Raw genomic sequence first — 22,153 nt, forward strand, 5'->3', positions numbered from 1 at the left:
GAGATTTTTTTTTTTGGCATAACGTAAAAATATTACTTCATTGTGTCTATTGTTTGTGTGCTGCACGGTTGAATGGAAACCCTTTTTTAGCACAAAACAAATGTAATCTCCACTGATGGAGTAATGCTACCTGTCTACAGGAAAAGGGGGGACACCAGCCTCAATAAATTTAAATTATTCACCAAAAAATGGCTGCCGGCAGTGTTATGAAATAAATATGCTGGGTTTTTATTGGCAATTTAGGTAGGCAACCCATTGAAAATGCTCCAAACCGACCAAACCAAATAATTTTTCTCCGGAACGTAAAGGAAAAATAAGCTTAAGTTTCAAACGTAAATAGCTTGCACCGTGTGGGATAACACCCTATTCTGCAACGCATTACATTTTAATTGGTCCGCTACGCGTGCTCGATAAAATGTTGCAAAAGCATTCACTACCGATTTCAATTCACCGAATAAGTATGATTCATTTCCCAACTGGTTGACAGTCGCCCAATTTCATCTATCAAACACTCCTCGCTATACTGCTATTAAGTTGCCTCTCATCAAGGCTGCTCCATTGTGACAGGGCAATATGTTTTGCTAGTTTTTGTATTCATCATCATTTACAACTGGTTCGTGATTTTGTTAAGTAATTGTATCATTTTGTCCATTCCGTGTCCGCTACATCCGCTCACGCAAACCTCACGCTCACGTGTGTGTGTGTGGCTGATGGCATTGCCGATTGCCTAACGTGTTTCTTCCCTAACGCTGAGCCGCTTTTCCTGAGCGCAAAGCTAGAGAAAAGTTCGTTCCAAAACATTCACTCCCTTTCCACCGATCGACCATCGCGGACGAGCACACCGTGGAGAGTTTTTTTTCTGGCCGTGCCAAACGAATCCACCGGACCTACGGCTACGGTAAAGACCGTGTGCAAGTAAGCAAACATGAACAACACACATTTTACTGCAATAGAGCTTGAGTTTTGCTTTTCCGTACTCATTTCGTTCGAAATTTTAACTTCATTTCATTTTATAAGCCACCTTTAAGCAGCTTAAACGCGAACACTCCGCTTGCTTCCGTGGAGCTATTGTCACTCGTTTTTTGATTACTCGCTTTTGTTTCGAGCTACGAACAAAATGAATATCATCGCCAGCACGCTGCTACTACAGTGCCGCACATGCAATTCCATGATTCGTTCCGACCCAACTGGAAATGAAAACTATTTTATGCTTTTCGAAAAACAAGATGGAGTATTAAAAAAAGCAAAAGAGTTTTACTGCACGCAAGGTTTCTCACATGTACACTCGCAGCACGTAACAGCGCCGTTGCCTTGAAGCGAAGGTAGCAAAACGAATTTCGACCATGTTCAAGGATAATTTTTGAAATAGCAAAACAAAAACACCATGCACCCGCCCGCAAACACGTTCACATGCAAAAGTTTATTTCGCTTTCAATTACTTCTGTACAGTTTTGGGAAGGTTTAACGGCATGCGCCCTGTTAGCAGTACCAATTTCAACATAAAACGGGAAAGAAGATAATAAAGACACCGGGCGCACCGAGATGATTGAAGCACCAGCCGTGGAGCAAGCAGAGTAATAAATCTAATCGTTTATTGATTGGCCAATTCCATCGGTCAAAACTTTCAGCAGCATGTCAGCGGGAGGAAAGCGTGGGTTAAACCATCCCGTCCAATCCAAACCGCTCCGGTCGAAACTTATTTCGATCAACAAAATGAATTCAGTTTTTACTTCAGCTTGAGCTTCAGCTGTCGACCGGCTGGTGTATGACCCAGTATGATCAAGTGGTCAGTTTGATGGCTTGGTGCTTGCGCTTGAGATGAAGATACGTGCCAATTGCATGGCTGAACGGTGCGACCGGTCGGTGCTGAACCCTTTCAAATCCCTTTTGGTCGATGGAGCAGGATGCAACCACACACGCTACATTGAGGCGAGCAGTAAATCGAAACATTCCATGATGGAGTGCTATTCTTTCGCCCGCCAATGGGTTGTGTGGGGTGACGAAAAACGTTCGCCAAAGTCGATCTAGCTTTATCGGTGCTGATGGGTAGAAGTAATAACATTTTCTTATTGCTATACACCATTTCAACCTCAATTGTGGGATGCTGTCGATTGTGGCAAATTGTAGAATTTGCAGGTTGGATAGTGATATAAATATTTAGAGTGCTCATCAGCGCTTAACACAAGTGTTTCTAAGTGATTGAGTGTTAAATTAAAATCGCTTCTGGTTCACAAATTATTCTATCTTGTATATAATTTGAATTAAGCTATTTATTTTATATTAGATATTAAACAGCATGTTTAACTGCTATAAAAAATATAAAAGTACATAAAAATGCATAAATAGATTGAAGATAACAATTTTCTAGTAGAGTTCACTACACAAACTATAGTTAACTACAAATAGAGCCCCGTTGAAACTATATTAAATTTTGTAATTTTTGTAAAAAAATAATAATAAATACTGTTGTATTGTAGACACTCTTCTTTATGTAGCCCTACCAGCTAACTATAATTTTATCTGACTATTCTGCTAAGTTTTTATTAATCCTATTTCACTTTCTGACTTCACCGATCATTTATTTCATACCCGATGAACCGCATGAAATCCTACCAAAGCTGAAGACGCTTTGTATAAAGCATATTAAATCGGAAGCATTTATTTCGATTCTAGTAATTAAACTGTCAGAAGCAAACTTCATTCTTAGCAGCGAACTACTTATCCTTATTTATTGATATATGTGAGACATATCGATCGAACATATTTAAACTTTCTATTCAATTTCTCTTCACCCATGGAATATGGGTTCAATTGCAACTCTTCTCTTCGTTTCTTTCGGTTTTTTTCTCCTTACAATATAAAATTTGCTTCAAAAAAAAAAGACGCAGATGCACACTCTGCCTGATATCCCCGAAGGTTTTCACACAAAAGCTTTTCCACTCACGCTTCCTAGTGCACTTTGCACACACTGCAGACGCCAGCCGAAGACCTTTATAATTAAGCTCATTCACTCGAACTGCACGAACGAACGATCAACTTTTAACCTCGTTTATGTGCTCTTTTGTGACTGCTGTGCAGCGTGTTGATGGGGCAGCAAAAAAGACAATGGCGCCCACAGTCTTTGCAACCCGCTAAGCCGCTTGAAAACATTGTCTCGAAGGCTCTCACAAGGCATCGATTCTTGCTTGCCGATAGTTTCCGTAGTGCGAAACTTCGCCCTATCGCCCGTAGCATTTTGGAACCGATTCTGCCACCCCACCCTTATCCCTGTAGCTAAGAGAGGGCAAACCCAACCCCCTTTCTTTTGCTTTCTTTCACCCGAACTTTCCTCCCTCTAGGGTGATCTAGTTTGGCTTGTTGTGTTTCCTTCGTTATCTATCCCGCTCTAGTTTGCTTCCTTTACGCGTTACACCCGACCCGAGAAATGAAGTTGTAGCAGCTTAGTTGTTTCTTCTTCCCCCGGCTCACTTTTCCTCGCCCTTGAAGTAGACCGAAACTTCCCCCACCCCAAACCCCCTTTCACCAGTTATAAACACTTCTTCATTTATGCGAATTCACGTTGGTTTATTTGCTTTACCCATCCACCGTTGGCTCGCTGGTACAAATACGAAAGGAGTTACTAACCTCTTCATTGCTGGCGTGTCAGCTAGTGACGACATGTCAGCCGGCTTCTATGGCTTTCAAATCCTGTTCACCTATCACAATTTGACACATTCGCTCAACGACACCCTTCTTCGCCTATTGCTTTAATGCTGTGATTCACTTCACTGTCTCTCTTTGTAACTCCCTCTATCTCTTTGGCTTTCCGCTGCCTCTGTCTCTGTCGCTGTTTTGTCCGTCCTTCATTCTCTCTATCTGTCTAATTTAGTTGTACGAAATCTCACACAAACCACACACACAAACACACTCACAAAAGAAACACTCTATGTTCTACGTCTTTCTGACTGTGTTTCTACCTGCTATCATTTGGAGGAAGAACAAAAATCTCTCTCTCTCTCTTTCTCTCTCTCTCTTTCTCTCTCTCTCTCTCTCTGTCTCATACAATCTGCTAGAGTTAAGTGACTTAAAACTAATCTCATTTTCTGATCGATTCTCTTCCCCCCAAAAATCTTCGACCTCTTCTCCTCGCCACCACATTGAACGGGATGATCGTCCCACAATGTGCAACCCGTCTCGGGGGGTCCACTTGACCACTTTGATCACCACCACAACCATCACCAATTCACCACCACCACCACCACCAAAATCACCAATAATTCCACCAACCAACACCTGTTGTCACCTGTTACCCACCAAACAACCATCCCGTTCTTGGACCGTTTTTTTTTTTGGGGCACACGCGCTCGGCAGCCTTACCATCCGTGGCCGGAGGAGCCTTCGTCGGTGATCTCGGAACGTTGCACACGGGCCCGTATCAACTCGGCCATCTTCGTGTCGTCCGAGGGCAAAGGGTTCGATTCGATCGAGTTCATCCGACGGTACGGCTCCCAGAGTGTCCTCTGTCGAAAGGCGAAGAGTGCCGAGAACGTGTCGGCCTCCGAGCGACAGGTGAGTGTTGCTAAGTGTTTCTGTTGTTGTTGTTTGTTGTTTGTTGTTTGTTGTTTGTTGTTGTTCTACCACCATTGTGTTCCACCACCCTGTCACTAGTCCCCCCCCCCCCCCCCCCATCTGAGAGGTCGCCCATAACATTCTTCCCCCGTCGTGAGTGATCGTTTGTTTGGCTTTTGTGTGTGTGTGTGTTTTTTGTCGATCTGTATTTTCTCTTCAAATGGAGCTACTAATCGTTCATGGTGGACACGCGCACGTGTCTTAGCGCTAATGTTTATCACGCTTTCACCGTTTATTTTTTGTTGGTTTCATGTGTGCTGCTGGCACTCGCGTTTCGTGTTGTTTTGTCATGTTCGTACCATAACGAGTCCACTCTTGATGTCCACTGACTGTTTGATGTTCCAATGCCACTCAGCGAACACCTCATGAAGCACAGCTCACATTGAACACCATTCATCGGAAGGCAGTTTGAAACCTTTTTTTTGCAACTCCCACCCCAAAACACCCGCACACACACACGCACACAGTACATCCACACTTACACTCACTTAAAAGGACCCACAGAGACGCAGGGCGTTGTGTCCTTCCGTTTTGTCACACTCGTAAATGTCACATGCACGAATATGTCAAACTCAATGTTACGATTCGGAATCAAAAGCTGACAACAAATTGCTGTTACCTATAAAATGTTTCTCTCTGTATGTATATTGTTGTTTTCACCTTGTTGTATAAACTGCAAACTCATTCGTTTGCTGAATGTCATAAATTATCACCAATATTAAACAAATTTGTAATTGGATATCGAAGCTGAGAGGAATGCAGTACAGTTTTCTAGGTATCGCCAATCATTGGAGGACTTGTAGGAATTTAGAATCAACAACTATACAGCTTCCCAATTCTAGTTTTTCATCCAGGGAAGGAAAGGCTCCTTCTTTAATCTAAGGATCTCTTGGCCTGTCGTCAGTGGCTGATCAAACGATGGGAGGAGTAGGTGATTGGGGCCTTGAGTAAGGGACCTCGTGGAAGGAGCCCGGTGTAAAAGTTAGTAAGAGTTGCCCTAGGGATAGCAAAGGCTCAACTGCACACCGGCGCAAACACTTTCAAAGCATATCCACTCCCCATTCAACAGAATATCGAATCTCGAGCTGTTACTGTTGGCCCTCTACTTCCATTTCGCTTAAGTTTTCTAAGGAGCAGGATGTGCGTCTGCCAGCCATTATGGGCTTTCTTGGTATTTATTTGCCTGTTGTTTAATAGTTGCGAGGAAACTGTTCGAACAAATTTTTTTACCAGTATCGTCACGAGAAACACTGGCAGCCAGGTATCATTAGGCTGGTGACCGGTGTGGAGCAGATTTCATGGGTAATTAAATCTGATATACCTACGATCAATTTAAAGCGAATAAATAATTGAATTAAGGCCACAATCACTCAGTAAATTCTAAAGCTCCCGTGTCCTCGTACAATGAAAAGCGATTTATGAACTGTATTGCATACCTCTAGGCGCGTACAACTCATTCGATAAACAAATCCTCAAAAAGGGTTACAAACAATATTAAATAATTAAATAATTTATTGGGAAAAATGTGTATGTAATTGGCGGTTTCGGTTCACTGTCCTTCCCATTATAAATGTATTTTATTGCTGTACAACTGAATGTCAACCAAATTTCCTTTTGACTTCCCTCAACCAAACTTCTTGGTGTACGATATAACCCCCCACCGATCCAATATATTAAAGTTTTCAACAAAACCCTCATCGAACCCTAAACAATCTGATGCCTCCCATTAGTAGTATTGCACGGGTAAATAAAATGGGGAACGCTTCCGCCCTTCTCCCAACACGATCGTTCCTAGGGGAACGGCATTCCATTTTAGTGTGTGTGTTAGTGTGTTAAAAGGCGGAACACTATTTGCACGGGCTTTGAAACCGCTTCAACAGGCTCACACAATTATGCTAGTGTGGTTAATGGAGTTCCCGTCCCGTACGATAGGCACGATCCATCAATTGGTTCACAGTCGTAGTGTTATTTCACCCCCGAATTTTCCCCCACCAAAACCAACCCCCATTGTCGCTATGTTTCACCCTGCTGTAGAATCGATCCTGAGTGTTTTCCCTTTTCCGCGTGTGTGTGTGTGTTTTTGAGTGTTCTAGATGTTTTCTCCATTTGTTCCCCACCAATCGAAACAATCGTGGTTTGTGTATATGCAGCACACTAGCACACACCCACTCCAGTTTCACAATTTCGGAGGCGGAAGTCGATACCGTCGTATACCATTTCGGGTGGTTTTTACATAGATAAATACCCGATTTTCACACCTTCCCCCACTCACTGAGCATACCTTCTCACCGAAAGTCCTCATACTCACCGAATAGTGTGCCGAATGCCTGTTCCAAACCCACTAACACCGTGTCCGTTTGCATCTTCACAGCGCCGATTCTCCGAGTATCCGGAGTGGGAGACGGAGGACAGTACGACGGGCAACGGTACGTCCGCACACTCAGCCAGCAACACGAGGCGGAAAAAATCGCTTCGCCAGGACTCGATCGAGCTGGTCGAATGTCACAAGGAACCGGCAGTGGCGGTGACGGTCCCGGTCCCGGTCCCGGTACCGGTACCGACCGTTACGCCCGGTGCCGTACCGGTAGTCGCCGGCACTACGCCAACGCTCGTCACGGTGGGAGTTCCGATCGCGATCGGTAGTAAACCGGTTGCACCCGCTGCTGCTGCTGCTGCTGCTGCTGCAGTCACCGCCGCCAGTGTCGCCTCAGCAGGGATCGTGAAGCCGACACCGAAGCTGTCCAATCTGCCGACACTCTCGGTGTCCGGACCATCGCCACCGCACGAGGAAGAATTCCTGTAATGTATTGCCGTTTCACATTTCACCTAAATCCCGCCAGCCAAATCGCTTTTCTCTCATTGCCCACGTTTTGACTCACACACATACGCTGTACATGTTGTTCTCATCCACTGTATAGAACAGTCAAAAAACAGGCTCCCCCGCCCCAGTTTGATCCTTCATCCTACGCTGGTACGCTGTCCCGTAGCATTACGAAAACACCAATTCAAATGTCTAAACACAAAACGACCACTCCCGCGTCCTTCAGCTGAAGTTTGATTGCTTCGTGCTGCTTTCTTCTGTTTGGTCCCTCTGGCTGCTGTACAGTTTTCGAGCCGTGAGAATGTCAAGAGGGACCGTACTCGACAAAACTGTAGAAATGTTTCATACTGAATGCATTAGTGGTAAAGCAGCTTTCAAGACGATTGAAGTGATCAGCTTGCTGATGGAGAGACGAGAGCAAGAAAAAGATTATCGAAAACCCGGGATTGGATCACTTCAAGCAATGTCTGTACATAGTAGTGAACGTGCTATTTCATACCGTAGAACCCTAATAGATGTTGCAACTCCTGTTAATGCTTAGCAAACCATTCATATAGGAAGCATTAGGCCGACTTAAAGTCTTACAGCGATATTGTGTAGCGTTCAAGCTATTTAGTTTCCACGAGCAATAGCAGCAGATTGCATAACTTTGGGCGTATTGCATAGAGCGCCCGATGTACCAAGAACAATTGCGCCTAAAAGTATGCAATTTTACGCTGTTAGTACTGATTTTTGTTTCAAAATGTTTTGTAACAAAATTTTACCTAGTATTTGACACGTTTCACAGTAATAGAAAGCGTATCTACTTTAAAACAAGCGTCTAATAGCTAATAATGCTACATCGAAAATGCTAAATCGTGTGCTTTGTTCATGTTTGTTTCCCCAAAAGCTGTTGTTACATTTGGATGAATGCTTCGCAAAATGGCATGAATAGCTTAGGAAAGGAGCTACGGTCTCTGGTGATGGAAACGAAATAACCTGTATGCTTTTTTATATTCATATACAAAACAAAACAAATGGAACTGTATTAGTTCAGCTACTATTCTAGGTCACAATTTATTGCTGAGCAAAATAGAAGGAACGAACTGCATTTGAAGATAAGAAGACAAACAATTAAATGAAGATTATTGAAGTATATAAGAATTGTAAAGTAACATACTCGCTATTACTCGTTGCCGACTCACATCCATTGTCGATGCAGTGTAAATGTTTCACTGCACAAATTGACTTGCCAACAAAACAAGAGAACAGTTGTTTGACTGAAAAAAGAGCCTAAGAAAGAGCATCTTCTACCCACCACGATAAAACGCAACCTAATATCGTCTTCTAATCAAACTGAGTCTGACCTTTTCACACCATTTTGTTCGGGCGCGCCATAAAGTCCTATCATTCTCCAAATTCTTTACAGCACACTGGAGACCGATTATTTACACCTCTTTTTATTTTTGAGTTGCTTCCTCTAACTTCTAACAAATTCGTCACCTTCAAAGTAAAGTCAAGTGGCAAGCGCTTCGCCGGAATTTGATACACTTTGATCGTTCCCTTATGATATTTCATCGTTAGCTGCGAGAAGTGGTAAACAATACCGATAGCCCCGATATTGACTACGGGCAGGCTGATTCGATTGGCCGGATTGGTGGGCATCCGTTGAGAGTCATTCGCTTCTTCACCATTCCCTGATCATGTTCCATTTGGAGGAAACAAACAAAAAAAAGAAGCTCCAATGTCACCGAAAAAAAAAAAGCAAAACTACACTACTGACCGCAACCCTCAAATGGTCCACTTCGAATTGACCATCCGAATGATGAGATAGGTTTGCTTTGGGGCGGGTTTTCGATTTTTGTTTTGCTCTATTTGCCGGCAAAGGACGACTTATGTTTTATCCGATGCCGAACGGTCACTGATGATGTGCGCTTGTTCAAGGGAAGTCTTGAGCTTGAAGTTCCAGACGGCTACGGTTTCATTTCGGCTGTTTCTTTGCTTCGGTCTCATCTATTGGGCATCAACTCCATTCCACTCTACGCTCTGCCCATATGTATGTTGTGCGTAGGTTCTCTCCATCCGAACGTTGACTTGTGTCATTTCTGGTTTCTTCAATGTCAATGTGTTTGAGGTTTCGATTAATGAACTTCCGACCGTTGCGGGAGAGTGCGAAGCAGAGCGACCCGGGATTTCCACGTTCAAAGCAAATATCATCACAAGGTTCACTTGACTCCTCAATGGGGAAGAATCAAACGAGCCGAAAGGTTTTGCGATTTCTTTTTCTCCCAGTGTCCAAACAACCAATCCTCGTAAAAATAACATTGACGAATTCGTTCCCATCGATCGGACGTCCGTTTTTATTTTGTGGTTCTACTGTATTCGCCGTACGCTTCCCTACAGTCCTTCCGTACTTCATCTTATCGTCGTCATTTTCCGATATGCATCCAAATCATCAAATTGTCAAACCAACCCGCTCCAAACACGCTAAGGTTAACGTCCCATCGGTACCCGAACCGATTCTTCCTCGCTTGATCTTTGCTGCTAACCTTCACGAAATTCAATTATGCAAATCACGAAACGAAAATATGTAAACTATCCTTCACTTCGGCTTCGGCAAAACTAAGACCCCTTTGTATATACGGAGCGGTGGCCATCTGTTCGTTGTTAGGGATGGGTCGCTTTTCACCCTGCTTTCGAAAGCGGGCCGGATTTTGTTCTACATTTGGCCGGATTACATGGTGCTTTGCTCGATGAAGTGGCACGATTGTGGATTATCGTGTGCCGTTGGTTGGTTTTGTTTTGTTTCATCTTTCTTCCAAGAAGGCTTTAAAGTTTCGGAACCAAAAGGACTCGGGTTAAGGTTAAAGTAAAATCCTCCTCTTTGAGAGCTTTAGAAAGGTCCCGGTGGGAGCACACGGGCGTTCGTGTGAATGGTTTTGGATGGAAAGTTAAGGACAATATTCAACTTTCGAAATGGAACGATTTAAATTGAAATAGAAGAATAACAATTTTCAATGGGTTATTTTTACGGCTCAGAGAGTCTTAAGGAGATAACCTTATGGTGCAAGGTGTAACTTGGAATTGTCGTGTCGAAAGGTCAATTCTGAGCCTTCGGTCCAAAAAAAGTTGTAGCGAATCTATTTAAAATGCCGCAGAAAAGGACTTGTTGATGATTTTAAGTTCACTTAATGCTGCGAATTTAATTGCTTCAATATGCACTTCGATTTATGTACCCTAAACCTAACGATGCGCGTAAAGTAATTAAATTCTGTTCATTAGCATCTATGTCCAGTAATATGGTTATCGTCTAACCGCTTGACACGTGTAGAGGGGTTACCACATAATCGAATGAAACATAGACACACGCACACTGAAAGGTGCATAATTGTCATTTCAAACCTGCTTGGGAGGGAAATGCATGCTCGGTTGAATGAGTTGTGCAAAAATCGATTATTCAAGGTTACAGCATATCCAAGCACGATCGATACAACAAATGATTCAGATATTCAAAAAATTGCCGTTCAATGACAAAGCGCTAGCAAGCATTCGACCCGACACTGTAAACTGCAACTAAATGGCTGGCAGTTCATTTGCTTAGTAGATGCATGCTGTCAATGCTGTCACTTTCTTTTCCTTTCCGACACGGTGACGTGCTGTAGGAAAGAGCAAACAAAGCCCTCCATTTCTTCTCTAATCCTCTTTGGTCCTTTATCAGACGATGGATAATTTCGTTTGTACATATTTGCTGCAAAAAGGTGCATCCATTGCAGTGTAATGCAATAAATCCTTCCTCATTTCCTGCACCCAAAGGCCACCGGTACCGGTGCCTCTAGTTGTGCCCTCCGAGTGTGTGCACTTAGCAAAGAACTCTGCACATCCGGTCTAAGACTAAAAGCAAATTCTACCGGGTCGGGAGATGTTCCCCGTATGGGAAAACATGTCACGCGACGGAAATTACTGCATCCGCTTCGACAACACGCAAAAAGGTAAAGCAATTTCCACCCAGCGCGTGTAAGATGGCCGGCAGTTGTAGTACCGGCTTCCATTTTGTTCCGCCAGCCATGCTCGGGAGCGAATCACACCCGATAAGAATGGGCAAACGGATGAGTCTTGGACCTGCCCGGTTGGACGGGAGGGGAAGTAAAATCGAATATAAGTAAACTTCCATCCCATCTGTGTTGCAGTGTGTATGTGCTACTCTAGCATAAACCCAACCTACTCACGACGACGCTACGCTACTCGCAGCGCTACTCGAGTGCCACTTGACGGAATGGCAATTCCTTTAGCGAGCGTTCCGTGCTACTTGACCGGATTTCGATTACAGCATTATTATCCGGTCGCGAGGGCACACGGTTCTGTGCACAGCGTGCAAATGCTTTGCAAATATTTTCCCATTTCCCGGGGAACGGCATCAGCCGTTCAGAAAATCAGGACACGCTGAAGTGCATCCGTTTCGTGCACTGAGCCTCCTGGGGAGGTTAATTTGTGCTTTAAGAAACTAAAGATACAGGAAGTTCTTTGCTCGCACGCAATGAGCAGCAGAAAAAAAACAGCAAACATACCGAAACCAAAACCCAAAGACATTGTCGGCTAATGGTGGCGTTGATCGAGGCCCTGGATAATGGGACGAGCTAAGTTTGCAACTATCGGAACCCGTAACCTGAAACAGCACGCTAATATCGGTCGGTATTCATTTTTTCCCGAGACCCACTTAGCCTTAGTTTCGTGCCCGGTGGCTGGCCCAACACCGACAAACCTTTGGGGAAAGGCAAGCTCTCGTAAGCAAGCACACCATTTGCCATTTACACCATTAGTGTGCCCAATTGTGATAAGCTTCTGCGTAGCGGCGTTTGTTTTTCGGTGCTGAAAAAAAATCACAAGCACACAAAATGGCACCAACAAAAAGTGGTGCTCAGTAAGAACGTTTAGGAAATTAGAATCGGATACAGTCGCTCCCCAAACACTGGGGGAAAGCCCATGCTGTACGCCTGTGCTGTGACGTGATTGTCGATCGTTTTCGGTAGCTTTTAACTGAAAATATTCATGGTTAAAGATTTTGAGGGGTAAAGATTTTTACTCGAGTTGGGCCATTCGGGCAATTGTGACGGAACGGCTTAATGAAGGTGAAAATTGCTGGGAAAATAAACTTTTTGCCAATGGAATGGAGTGGTTTGAGGTTTGCATTCATTTAAATGAAATGAAATTTACTTCTACGACTCTTTGAAGCGAGCTTAAAGCTATCAATGCTCCGGTAAGCAAACAAACCCAATTCTGTTGTGGGTTCGGAGTCAATCCAGAAAAAGAACACCACAACAACTACATCATCAGTTCGGTTGTTAAAGCTTTCTATTCAAACAAGCTCTTTACGGTGCATTCCCCACACACAACTGAAGCTGGATCGAACGATTAGCTTCGAGTTGTATCCGACAAGATAATCCTCTTGAGCAAGGAATCGATTTGTGCACAATGCAGCACAGCAATTGCAACGATTCCTTTCCGATGAACGAACCGCATCGCTGAAGGCTCCCAATACCAGCATTAACTGGTGGCATGTTTAAAGAAGCTATCTATCGGTAAGCACTCTCTGCCCGTCGTTCGTCACAGTGCTGTGGTTCGAGCCTAATTAGCACAACCGCACCCACATTATCCACACACAGCGTAAAGCTCACTCAAGCCGGGTGTATCCACTCGTGAAGCTCGTCGCCTTTTACACCTTTAGACCACCGTATTGAGCCTCTATGTCAATGCGAAAGTTTCCCGAACGCTCTCCGAAGGATTACGGTAGCAGCGCTAGCGTTGCAGCACAATGTAACGCATCGGAAGCATCCCGGACATTCCCGTCCAAGCTTCCATGCCTATTTCCCCCTCCAGAGCCAATTACTCGTAATCCTCTTACGGAGCTGGGGGAAGCAACGGCTCCAGGTCACTCCAGGAGCACATCAACGATCAACTATTCCGGGAACTGATTCCCGGGTGCACCGCAGCTGGCCTGATGCTGTGTCAGCGAGCGATGCAGCACCTGATTGCATACCTGCCAGGGGCGGCTCGGCCAAGCAAACACAGTAAACCGCTTCCCCGTCCCGTCTAGTGCTCCCGGTAGCGATAGAGTGAGAATAGTGAGTGGTAGTGAGTAGTAAATTGTGTTAGTAAAATACAGAAATACATTTTGCTAGGATCGAGACCCAAACACAACACGATTGTAACAAACACTTGCAAATCTATTCGTCCACAGTTGATTGGTATTTTCATTCCCCGTTTTTCGTAGGCTGTGCTAATTTGTTTTTGTGTTCCTTTGAATTGTATTAAGTAAATTAAATATTGTTTTTCAATTACGTCCATCGTGTATTTTCCACATCATGTACAAAAGTTGCTAAAACCATATCCCGCAATCAAAAAGCACCCCAAAACTCATGTTTGCAACCAAGCGTGCGAAAGTCACATCAGCAACAAACAAAAAAACTAATCATAACTTTTTTCTTCTTACTTTCTTTCTCTTTTCTTTCCATTCTCTCTCTCTCTTTCTCTTTCTCTCTCTTTCTCTTCTTTACATTGCATTCTTTTACCATGCACACCGATTGGCACGCCAACACTTGCACACAATGTTCGAATGCCTTCGATTGAAACAAAAAACAGATTATAAAATCGATAGTATAAGCGGATAAGTAGTGACAGTAGTGACAGTAGTAATCGATGCGGTTTGTTTTTTTAAGAAGAAGACAAGATTTCAATCAGGTGTGATAGAAAAAGCAACAGACAGGCAGATAGATTGCCAAGGATATAAATTGAGCAAACGAGCGACGAGCGAGATTTAGATAACTTAGCTTGGGTGAAGACGAACAGTGTTTATACGCTGTAGTTAGAGTGTAGAACGATTTGATAGATTATTTATCCCCCGTTTTTAATAAAAGAAAAGCTAGGTTTTGACCAGCAGGAAGGATAGGAAAATAGAGAGAGAGAGAGAGAGAGAAGAGAAAAGCAAACGACCAATATCGAAACAAATATCTATTATGTAGCAACAAACTATTTCTAAGGCCAAGCAGGATCAAACTACGGTACTAGGCAAAGCGATGGCTACTTTGGTCACAAAATCGAGCTCCCTCTGTCGGCTAGCCAAGCTCGCCGCCGGGTAACTCCAAAACCATGTGATGAGTTTCCATATTGGTTTCCTTGACAACCTCAACCTGAATGAGCTTTAATGTGATCGTTACATGTACTAGCCAGCTCGCATCTCTTCACTAGCGATGGTAGCTGTATCACCAATACAACTGTGACACCATTGTCACAACGACCAGCGTGTATCCGTGTGTGTTTAACGTGCTTGTATACTATCAACCTTATTTGGTGAGCGTTGCTTTAACGGTAGGGATCTTAGGCGGTTTCTTTTCTGATCTAGCGATAAGCCGTGGGCCATCCGTAGTGTCCACACATTCACGCCAAAAATTTCAAAATTTAAAGCATACATTTGAGTTTTTTTCGTTTAAATTAAAAATTAAACTGTTTACATACCATTCGAATTTATTAACTGATTTTCGACCCAAAACTTGTTAGGGAAGCCTCTCCCACTTTTTCACGTGAATAGACCAAAACGAGGCACGAGCGTGAAGGTGGTGTGTATTCGTAAGACGGTGCGCATAATATAGTTTAAGCGATGAGCCCGATTTTGTAAGTGTGTATGAATGTTTGTGGTGCAAATTTTTCACGCACCAGCAACGATTGTGCAGCTACCACCAGCAGCAGCTAATGTGAAACGTGTTCCTGTATCCTCTCCAATTCTCGGAATCGGTGTAGCCGAATACAGAGCAACACAATTTAAAATACGTTAAGCGAATAGAATATCTAGCGTACACGAGCAGACGACCCCTTTGATAGTCCTGTGTATGTGCCCGATTGTTTAGCGCGAGTCGGTTAAAACCTCCCCAATGTTACCGAGAAGGATACATTTATTTGAATAATAAAACTGTTTCGCCAACTGTACTGTACTGCATCAGCATTAGTTTTCTTTTTGAGAATCGGTGGGGTTAAAGTGTGTTTTAGTTTTCAACCAATATATCATGCATAGAGCGAAGCAATTTTCTCACCCTAAAAGGCTTCTTTCGGGTGCCCCCTTTCAAGTGCTGTTTCACGTAAGATAAATTACACTTTAACCAGCATGGTGATTGTCTGCTCTCGCTCCGCACAGCGATGTGGAAGTGTGTGAAAAATCTCATAAAATTGTATGCTCCTTCGAATCTTACGCTCTGGGGCTTCGGGGGTCATGATGATAAATCATGCGAAATGCCACCGTCCTTGGTCCCCCGGCGCAAGCAATCATCGGAATCTAATGTACAATATATTGCTCCGGAGTGTATCATTACGGTATAAATTGTCTCGTACTAGAAAGGTTTAGGGGTTGGATTCTTTGGCGGGCAAAATGGTGTCTCACTTGTTCAATCGGTTGAGTGCTGTGCTAGACTCGTCCTTATTCTCTAGAGGATTGTCCGAAAAGGAAATCTACTTCTTTCTTTTCCTACCACCAATGTCATGTACTGACATTTATTCAAACGAAATATCCCGGCGATAATGCTGGAGCCCCGGGAATGCTCGGAAGCATCCTCATAAACTGTTTCCGCTCTCAACGTTTCGTGTCCAGAAATGACCGATTTGCAACAATCTAGCGCTTGAGCTGAAAGAACAAAAAGCACACACACCGACACGTACCAAAATTTTACAACCATTTACATGCTTCATGAACTTTCGCGCCATTCATCCAGCGGACGAGCGCATCCTTTCCGCAACGACTTAATGGTAGCTCATTTGCCATCGCGAACGACAACCCCAGTTTGGGGCTCCCGGCTCGGTCGGATGGATGGATTATCTTCTATCCCATGCTCGGTACTGGGCCACAGCAGCACTGCACGACGCTGCACTTAATCATGTGCCAGCGGAAGAGTTTTTTTATGAGGTACTGAAAAGCAAACGCCAGGGGTTTTCGCAAGGGTTTCGCTCCCGAAAGTGATAAGAAAAGTTTTTCGCAGCTTAGCATCGTGAACCAGTTGACCGTGATTTGCATACATTCCCCGGGCAAGGCAGATTGATGATGGTCGTCTGTGAAGCGCGACACACAAACAAACGAAGAAAAAAAAACCTCCTCCGTCAAATTGTTACTCAAAGATATCTCCGGCGGGAAACAAACTCGTCCAAAAGCGATAACGATTGGAGCTTTTTTGTTGAGTTTTCAGGTTTTTTGTTTTCGGTTCCGATGGCAACTTGTGGGCACCACTTGATGATGGAATGTTTTTGATGGACCACTTCTAAAAGTGACATTTGCAAAGTGCTTGCGCTGGCAAGGCAAGCAGTGATAAACTTCTAGTGCGAGCCAGCGAGCAGCAACGAATGAACGTTAAGAAGGTCATTTATTTTAATGTGTACACCAAAATCGTTACCGAAAGCGTGGAAGCAATTTTTGGCCACGATCATTAGCTATCAAATAATAAATAATGGTGGCGACAAATGGGTTCGTTGCTTTTTATATGGTGGAAAAAGTGTTTTCTATTTTAGTTTAGTGTAGATAATAGAATCCTTTGCGTTATTGAGTTTGTTTAGAATCATTCAAATTCGTTTAAAAAATAAATCATAGTAGCTAGTGGAAAAAGATTTGTTCATAGATTATAGATTTTGACGCCTAAAGTTATGCAATTTTTTTATTTGAGGCTTATGTTATCGATTTTAAAGCTTTAAAAACATAAAATATTATTAAAAATCATAACAAAATACTTCTGTTAAGTGTTTGTATTTATCAGGATAATGAAATTCTTCCTAACACATTATACCTACAATTAGCCTACATTTATGCGCATTGCTTCCCATTTCTTTAGCGCTTTCGTTCTTTCTTAGCAAATGACGTATGTTTCCCCCTTTTAAATGCTGTCTGCCTATCCTCGTCTAGCTCGTTACTGTGTTGCTTGTTTATTTTCCAACTCTAGAAGCCTTTTTCAAAACTCAACACACAACACTTTGAGCTTTTCGAAGGTGTCAAAACATTCCGCTTGTCATCGTGTACCATTTCCCCGTCAGTCATGCAAACGTCCCTCGACGAAGGACAGACAAACGTAGTCCGCCTAGTGATGACGTTTCGCTCTGACCTGCAGCTTTACACCTGCCATTTTCCCTTTTTCCTTTTTCATGCCTAGCCATTTGCCTTTAGTGTAGCAAAATAGAAAAAAAAAACCCCAACCAATTCCAACTGTTGGGAGCCCTTTTTTTAGGCACATTAAAACGCGCTTCAAACACCTTGCCGCTTCCTGCCATGTCATGTTGCTGACTGATTCGGAAAATGCTAGTGTAATTGAATTAATTTCCCATTTCTCCCTTGACTACCGTTCCCTCGCCGTCGTCGTCGTCTATGGGCACCGAAAAATCCTCCTCATTAGTAAACACCTCAAGAAGAATTCAACGCTCCCAGACGTCGATGCCACGAGTTCCGGCGGTGAACAGGTGGACAAGGAGCGCTATTAACAAACCTCCGCAGCAACAGTTCATGGCACTGAACAGTGGGAGAGCACCCAGTGCCAAGCGAGCGAGTGTGTAATGAAACTTATTTCAATTTAAATGCTGAAGAAAACTGACAAATCAAAGACAGCAGTCGGGCCCACGCAAGAGAGTCGCAACGAAACTTTAAGCTACCCCGAATGAAGTAGCAAACGGAACTAAGTAACGAGAAAACTTCCTCCTCAAAACAGCGGTGCGCCGAGTGAAGTGAAGCCCTTTAAGAGCCCTTTTTTACCCGCCCCAAGAGCTCGGGCACCCCGACGATGACGATGGTTTAATTTCTAGTGTAAATATTTAGCTAGACGCAGACAGGGATACGGGAACCATTTGCACCATCGTGACTTTCGGCATCGATCTCTGGTCTGGGGCTGCGTCTAGCGGTGGAAGAGTGGCTTCTCAGGAATTAATAGCGTTTTTTCGCCCCAAACGGCAGAAAAGGCCCAGTGATAATTAGAGCAAACGCGATCACTTTGGTTCGGTGAATGATGGGATCCCGGGAACCGTAGGGAGCCGTAGTTTTTGTTTATGCTAATCTTTCCACTGCTTGCTGTAGGGAAACATGAAGAAGATGGGTAAAGGATACACTTGATGAATGTATGAAGTGGATGGCACCCGAAAGCTTCGTGAAGAATACGAATTTGGACGCATTGCTAACATTCGCCCGTTTCGATAGGCGCCAATTAGTGGTGTAATTGTTTAACTGATTGCGGACGGAAATTAGACTCAAAAGCGAAGTGAGCGATGTGCTAATTGAAGGCAAAACGGAATTTAGGCAAATTAAAAGAAGCGGACAAAGGGGAGGCTTAATTTGAGAAATTATGGTAGAAATGACCTTTTTTATGTTTCGGTTAAATAAAAGAAACGGAAGTTATGATTTAAGAGACAATAATGCTCCCCAACTTTAGTTATCGTTTCCTTGACAATTGTGCGTTTTATCGTGGCTGGTAGTATTTAAACTAAAACCTCCAACTTGAAGCAAGCCATGAGATGATTCCACTGTACTAAAAGAAAACTGACAGCTCTACCAGCTCGGACTACTAACAACGGTTACTTTATTGTCAATTTGCTACAACGAGCACCAAGCACCAAACCAAAACTACCATCCTGAAAGTTCCTTCTCCCCTGTCGGCAGCAGGTGTATATTTAGGACAAGTCCATTCGTGTTTAGTACACCAAACCAATTGTACTAAAATGTAGAATTCAATTAGTACAAGACAGCAGACAAATGGTAGTAGCATTTTACAACTAAAATAAAACAAATCCAATTACCCGAGATTCATACCTAGCGTAAAAAAGATACAAACATTGATACATTTGTATATGACACGGGACCACTTTGTGTCTTGTTTCCGGTAAATCCCTCCATTAAACCTTCGGCGGTATCGAGCGACATTGAAAGGAGTATTTTATTTTCTAACCTGGAACGCTCAAAGGAACGTCTAGTAGATGGAACAAATCACACGATTTATAACACCTTAGAAACCGATTCATATTCGTAATAGCATTTAGTCCCGATTCAATGTCTGACTAGCAGCTGTAAGTCTGTGGATGGTACATAGAAAAGTAACGGTAAAGTCCGGCATAATACAAGAGATGGACGTAACTTTCGAATGACTTTTACGATACAGTTAAGTACTGGGAAACCCATATATAAGCTGTTGTATATAGAAAAGAAATGTAAACTGTTCATTGAATGTCCATGAGCTATACTTAGCGTTAGTAAGGGAAATGGATGGGATGAAGAACATTTATCACTACGTTGGCATTACACAAGACACAACACCGGAAATGAAGTTCTAGGCTAGTCGAGAAAAACTGGAAAATCTAACCATAAAAACAACCATTAAGCCCCGGACGATATTCTAAGCATGAACTAAGCAACTAAGCCTTAACACTACTCTCCTGCGAGTATATCCTTGTTAGAATCGTGTTGAATGAACAGAGTTTAACTGATGTAACGTTCATTCTCTTCAGGAATGAAACAAAGAAAAAAAACTACTTAAACGAATCGAACACCAGTTACATCAGCAAAAGCGTACAAAATTATAAAATTGTTACCCTTTTTAAAACACTTTCCTCTGTATGCGTACAGCCTCTCTCAGCCCAAAACATATCTCATATCAAAACATTGAACGTACCCTTCTAAACAATCTTCTATCGTTGTCTAAAGCTATCTCACCTATTCGCCGTTTAACTCACACCCTACCTACCTACTCTATGGCTGCTGACTTATTAATCCCACTACAATACTTAAACTAACTGTCGTCTGGAATTCACGCCAACCTCCAAACTGTCACTCTTCTACTACACACCCAGTGCTCTATAGTCTATCGTTGTTGTTTCCACTGTGTCCTGTATCTATATCCTTCTTCGGCTTTGGAACTTCACACATTCAATCTATATGCTATGCACACACACACGCCAAGCCGAACAACAACTCATTGTGAAAAGCGATCAAAAACATCGAGGACCATTACTGTGAAACAATTTCGTACTGTAGACAACATGTTCTTCATAACCTTATTTCATTGTGATTCACGTTTTTATGATACACGGTAGGGGAAAAAGGAAAGCGAAACAAAAAAAAAAGCGAAATGAAACAGAAAGTACTAATAATACAAAGGTTTAGCAGTAGCGTTTACATGAAAACCTCCTCAGATTGCCTAGGATTTGTATTGCGTGCTACGCCGAAACGGAGCAACAAACTACAACCGGAATTGCGCTGTAAGGTAGAGAATGGTAACGGGTCCAGCTCAGACGAGACCTGTTCAACACTGTACAACACCACTTTTGCATGGCACAATTTTATGTAACCCAACTATGTACTACTACTACTACTACTGCTACTCAAACTACTCAGCACTGTCCACACTGGTGGTAGAAGTTACGAACGAACCGGAATCCCCGATATAAAGTAAATAAAAACCAAAAACAAACAGCAGATAGTATTTTAAACGATCGTGTTTTGTTTCTTTGTGTCTCATTTGTAAGGAAGATATTAAAGGGAGTAAGTATCTCAAAGAAGGTAAGTATTTATGGCATGATCTGTACTAAAAGCTCCCTGAAATCTTTATTGTGCAGATAACAGTAGATAAATAAATGGCGAAGGTGAAGCAAGTACTTAAAAAGGTTCAAACAATATTAAAATTCAATATTAAAATTTATATTTTGCTATCACGCATTTGTTTATCCAATTGGCATCCATCCCATTGTGCTGATCTGTAAAGCTTGTGCTGCATTTTGCATACTTTTTGGCGTATTCCATTTCTCTTGTCTCTTCTCTTGACCAAACTCTCTTGACCTATCGGAAAACTGATCCACTAGAAAGCCTTAACACTTCGTAGTATTTCAACGCCTAAAAGTATGCAATTAACAAAATACCATTTTATCAATTGCATACATTCAGGCGTATACTTTGTTTTACTTCGCTCAGCTTCCGTTTAGTCAGTCCTGGATTGAATTTCTAAGTGTTTTAATGCTTCAAACGTAATATTATACGATCTAAAACAAATTTATTCTCCTCTTAAATAAATCGGCTTCAAAACGCTCTCTACTCTGAATTCTGACCCACGCTAACGCTCCAGCATAAAGGACCACATACTTTTACTGTTCCATCAAGTGTATAAAAGTTTGTTTGCTTCTCGCCGGCAAAACTGTCACGTCTGCCGTACGTGTCCATTTTACGAACCACAAAAACGTAATCGACACTTTCGAACTTTTGAGACGGGTGGCAAAGCACGTAAATCGCCGTGGTAGATAATATTTTTCTTCGTGGCGGAATAGGAAAGACTTAAGTCCATAAATACACCTTTAAAAAGAGTGCTCCTATGTGCGTTGAATAACTCTAGAAAAGTTAAATACGGGGTTTGATATTGATGCGATATTTCACAACTTCAATTCCCGTGCGAGCCTATTCCCTCGACTGGATGTGCAGGAAGATGGATTAATTACAGCCATCCGGCCAAAAATATGCATCGATCGCCATTGCTGCAAACCCCATTCTCCCGCGTGCCGGATAAGATAATAAGGGATGAAAATGGTTAAGGTTACTATCACCATCCAACCACCACCATCGCTATCCTTTTATATCTCGGTCCATGGTCTCGCTGGCCGCTAATGGAAACAATCGGGGACGGCAATAAAAGCAGCCAACCGTATCTTAGATCTGCGTGCGTGTGTGTGTGTCTGCCAACCCGCTATTCCCATCGGATCGAA

At 42.9% G+C, this 22,153-nt stretch overlaps 1 protein-coding gene across 12 annotated transcripts in view; it reads left to right on the plus strand.

Annotated features, from left to right (window-relative positions):
• Positions 1-20,893, plus strand: part of LOC118509863 — a 109,805-nt gene extending 88,912 nt beyond the window's left edge. For 9 of the 12 annotated variants that reach the window (XM_036051073.1, XM_036051081.1, XM_036051080.1 and 6 more), the window contains 3 exons: positions 4,351-4,548; positions 6,980-7,407; positions 17,821-20,893. In XM_036051073.1, the coding sequence (XP_035906966.1) occupies positions 4,351-4,548; positions 6,980-7,407; positions 17,821-17,905 (711 nt within the window). In that variant the 3' untranslated portion in view covers positions 17,906-20,893. Of the gene's footprint in view, positions 1-4,350; positions 4,549-6,979; positions 7,408-14,044 lie in introns of all 12 variants that reach the window. The other 3 variants (XM_036051082.1, XM_036051084.1, XM_036051085.1) reach the window with 2 other exon arrangements.
• Positions 20,894-22,153: the final 1,260 nt, after the last annotated feature.

The sequence above is a fragment of the Anopheles stephensi genome, chromosome 3 (assembly GCF_013141755.1).
Source record: "Anopheles stephensi strain Indian chromosome 3, UCI_ANSTEP_V1.0, whole genome shotgun sequence".
Classification (NCBI taxonomy): Eukaryota; Metazoa; Arthropoda; class Insecta; order Diptera; family Culicidae; genus Anopheles; species Anopheles stephensi.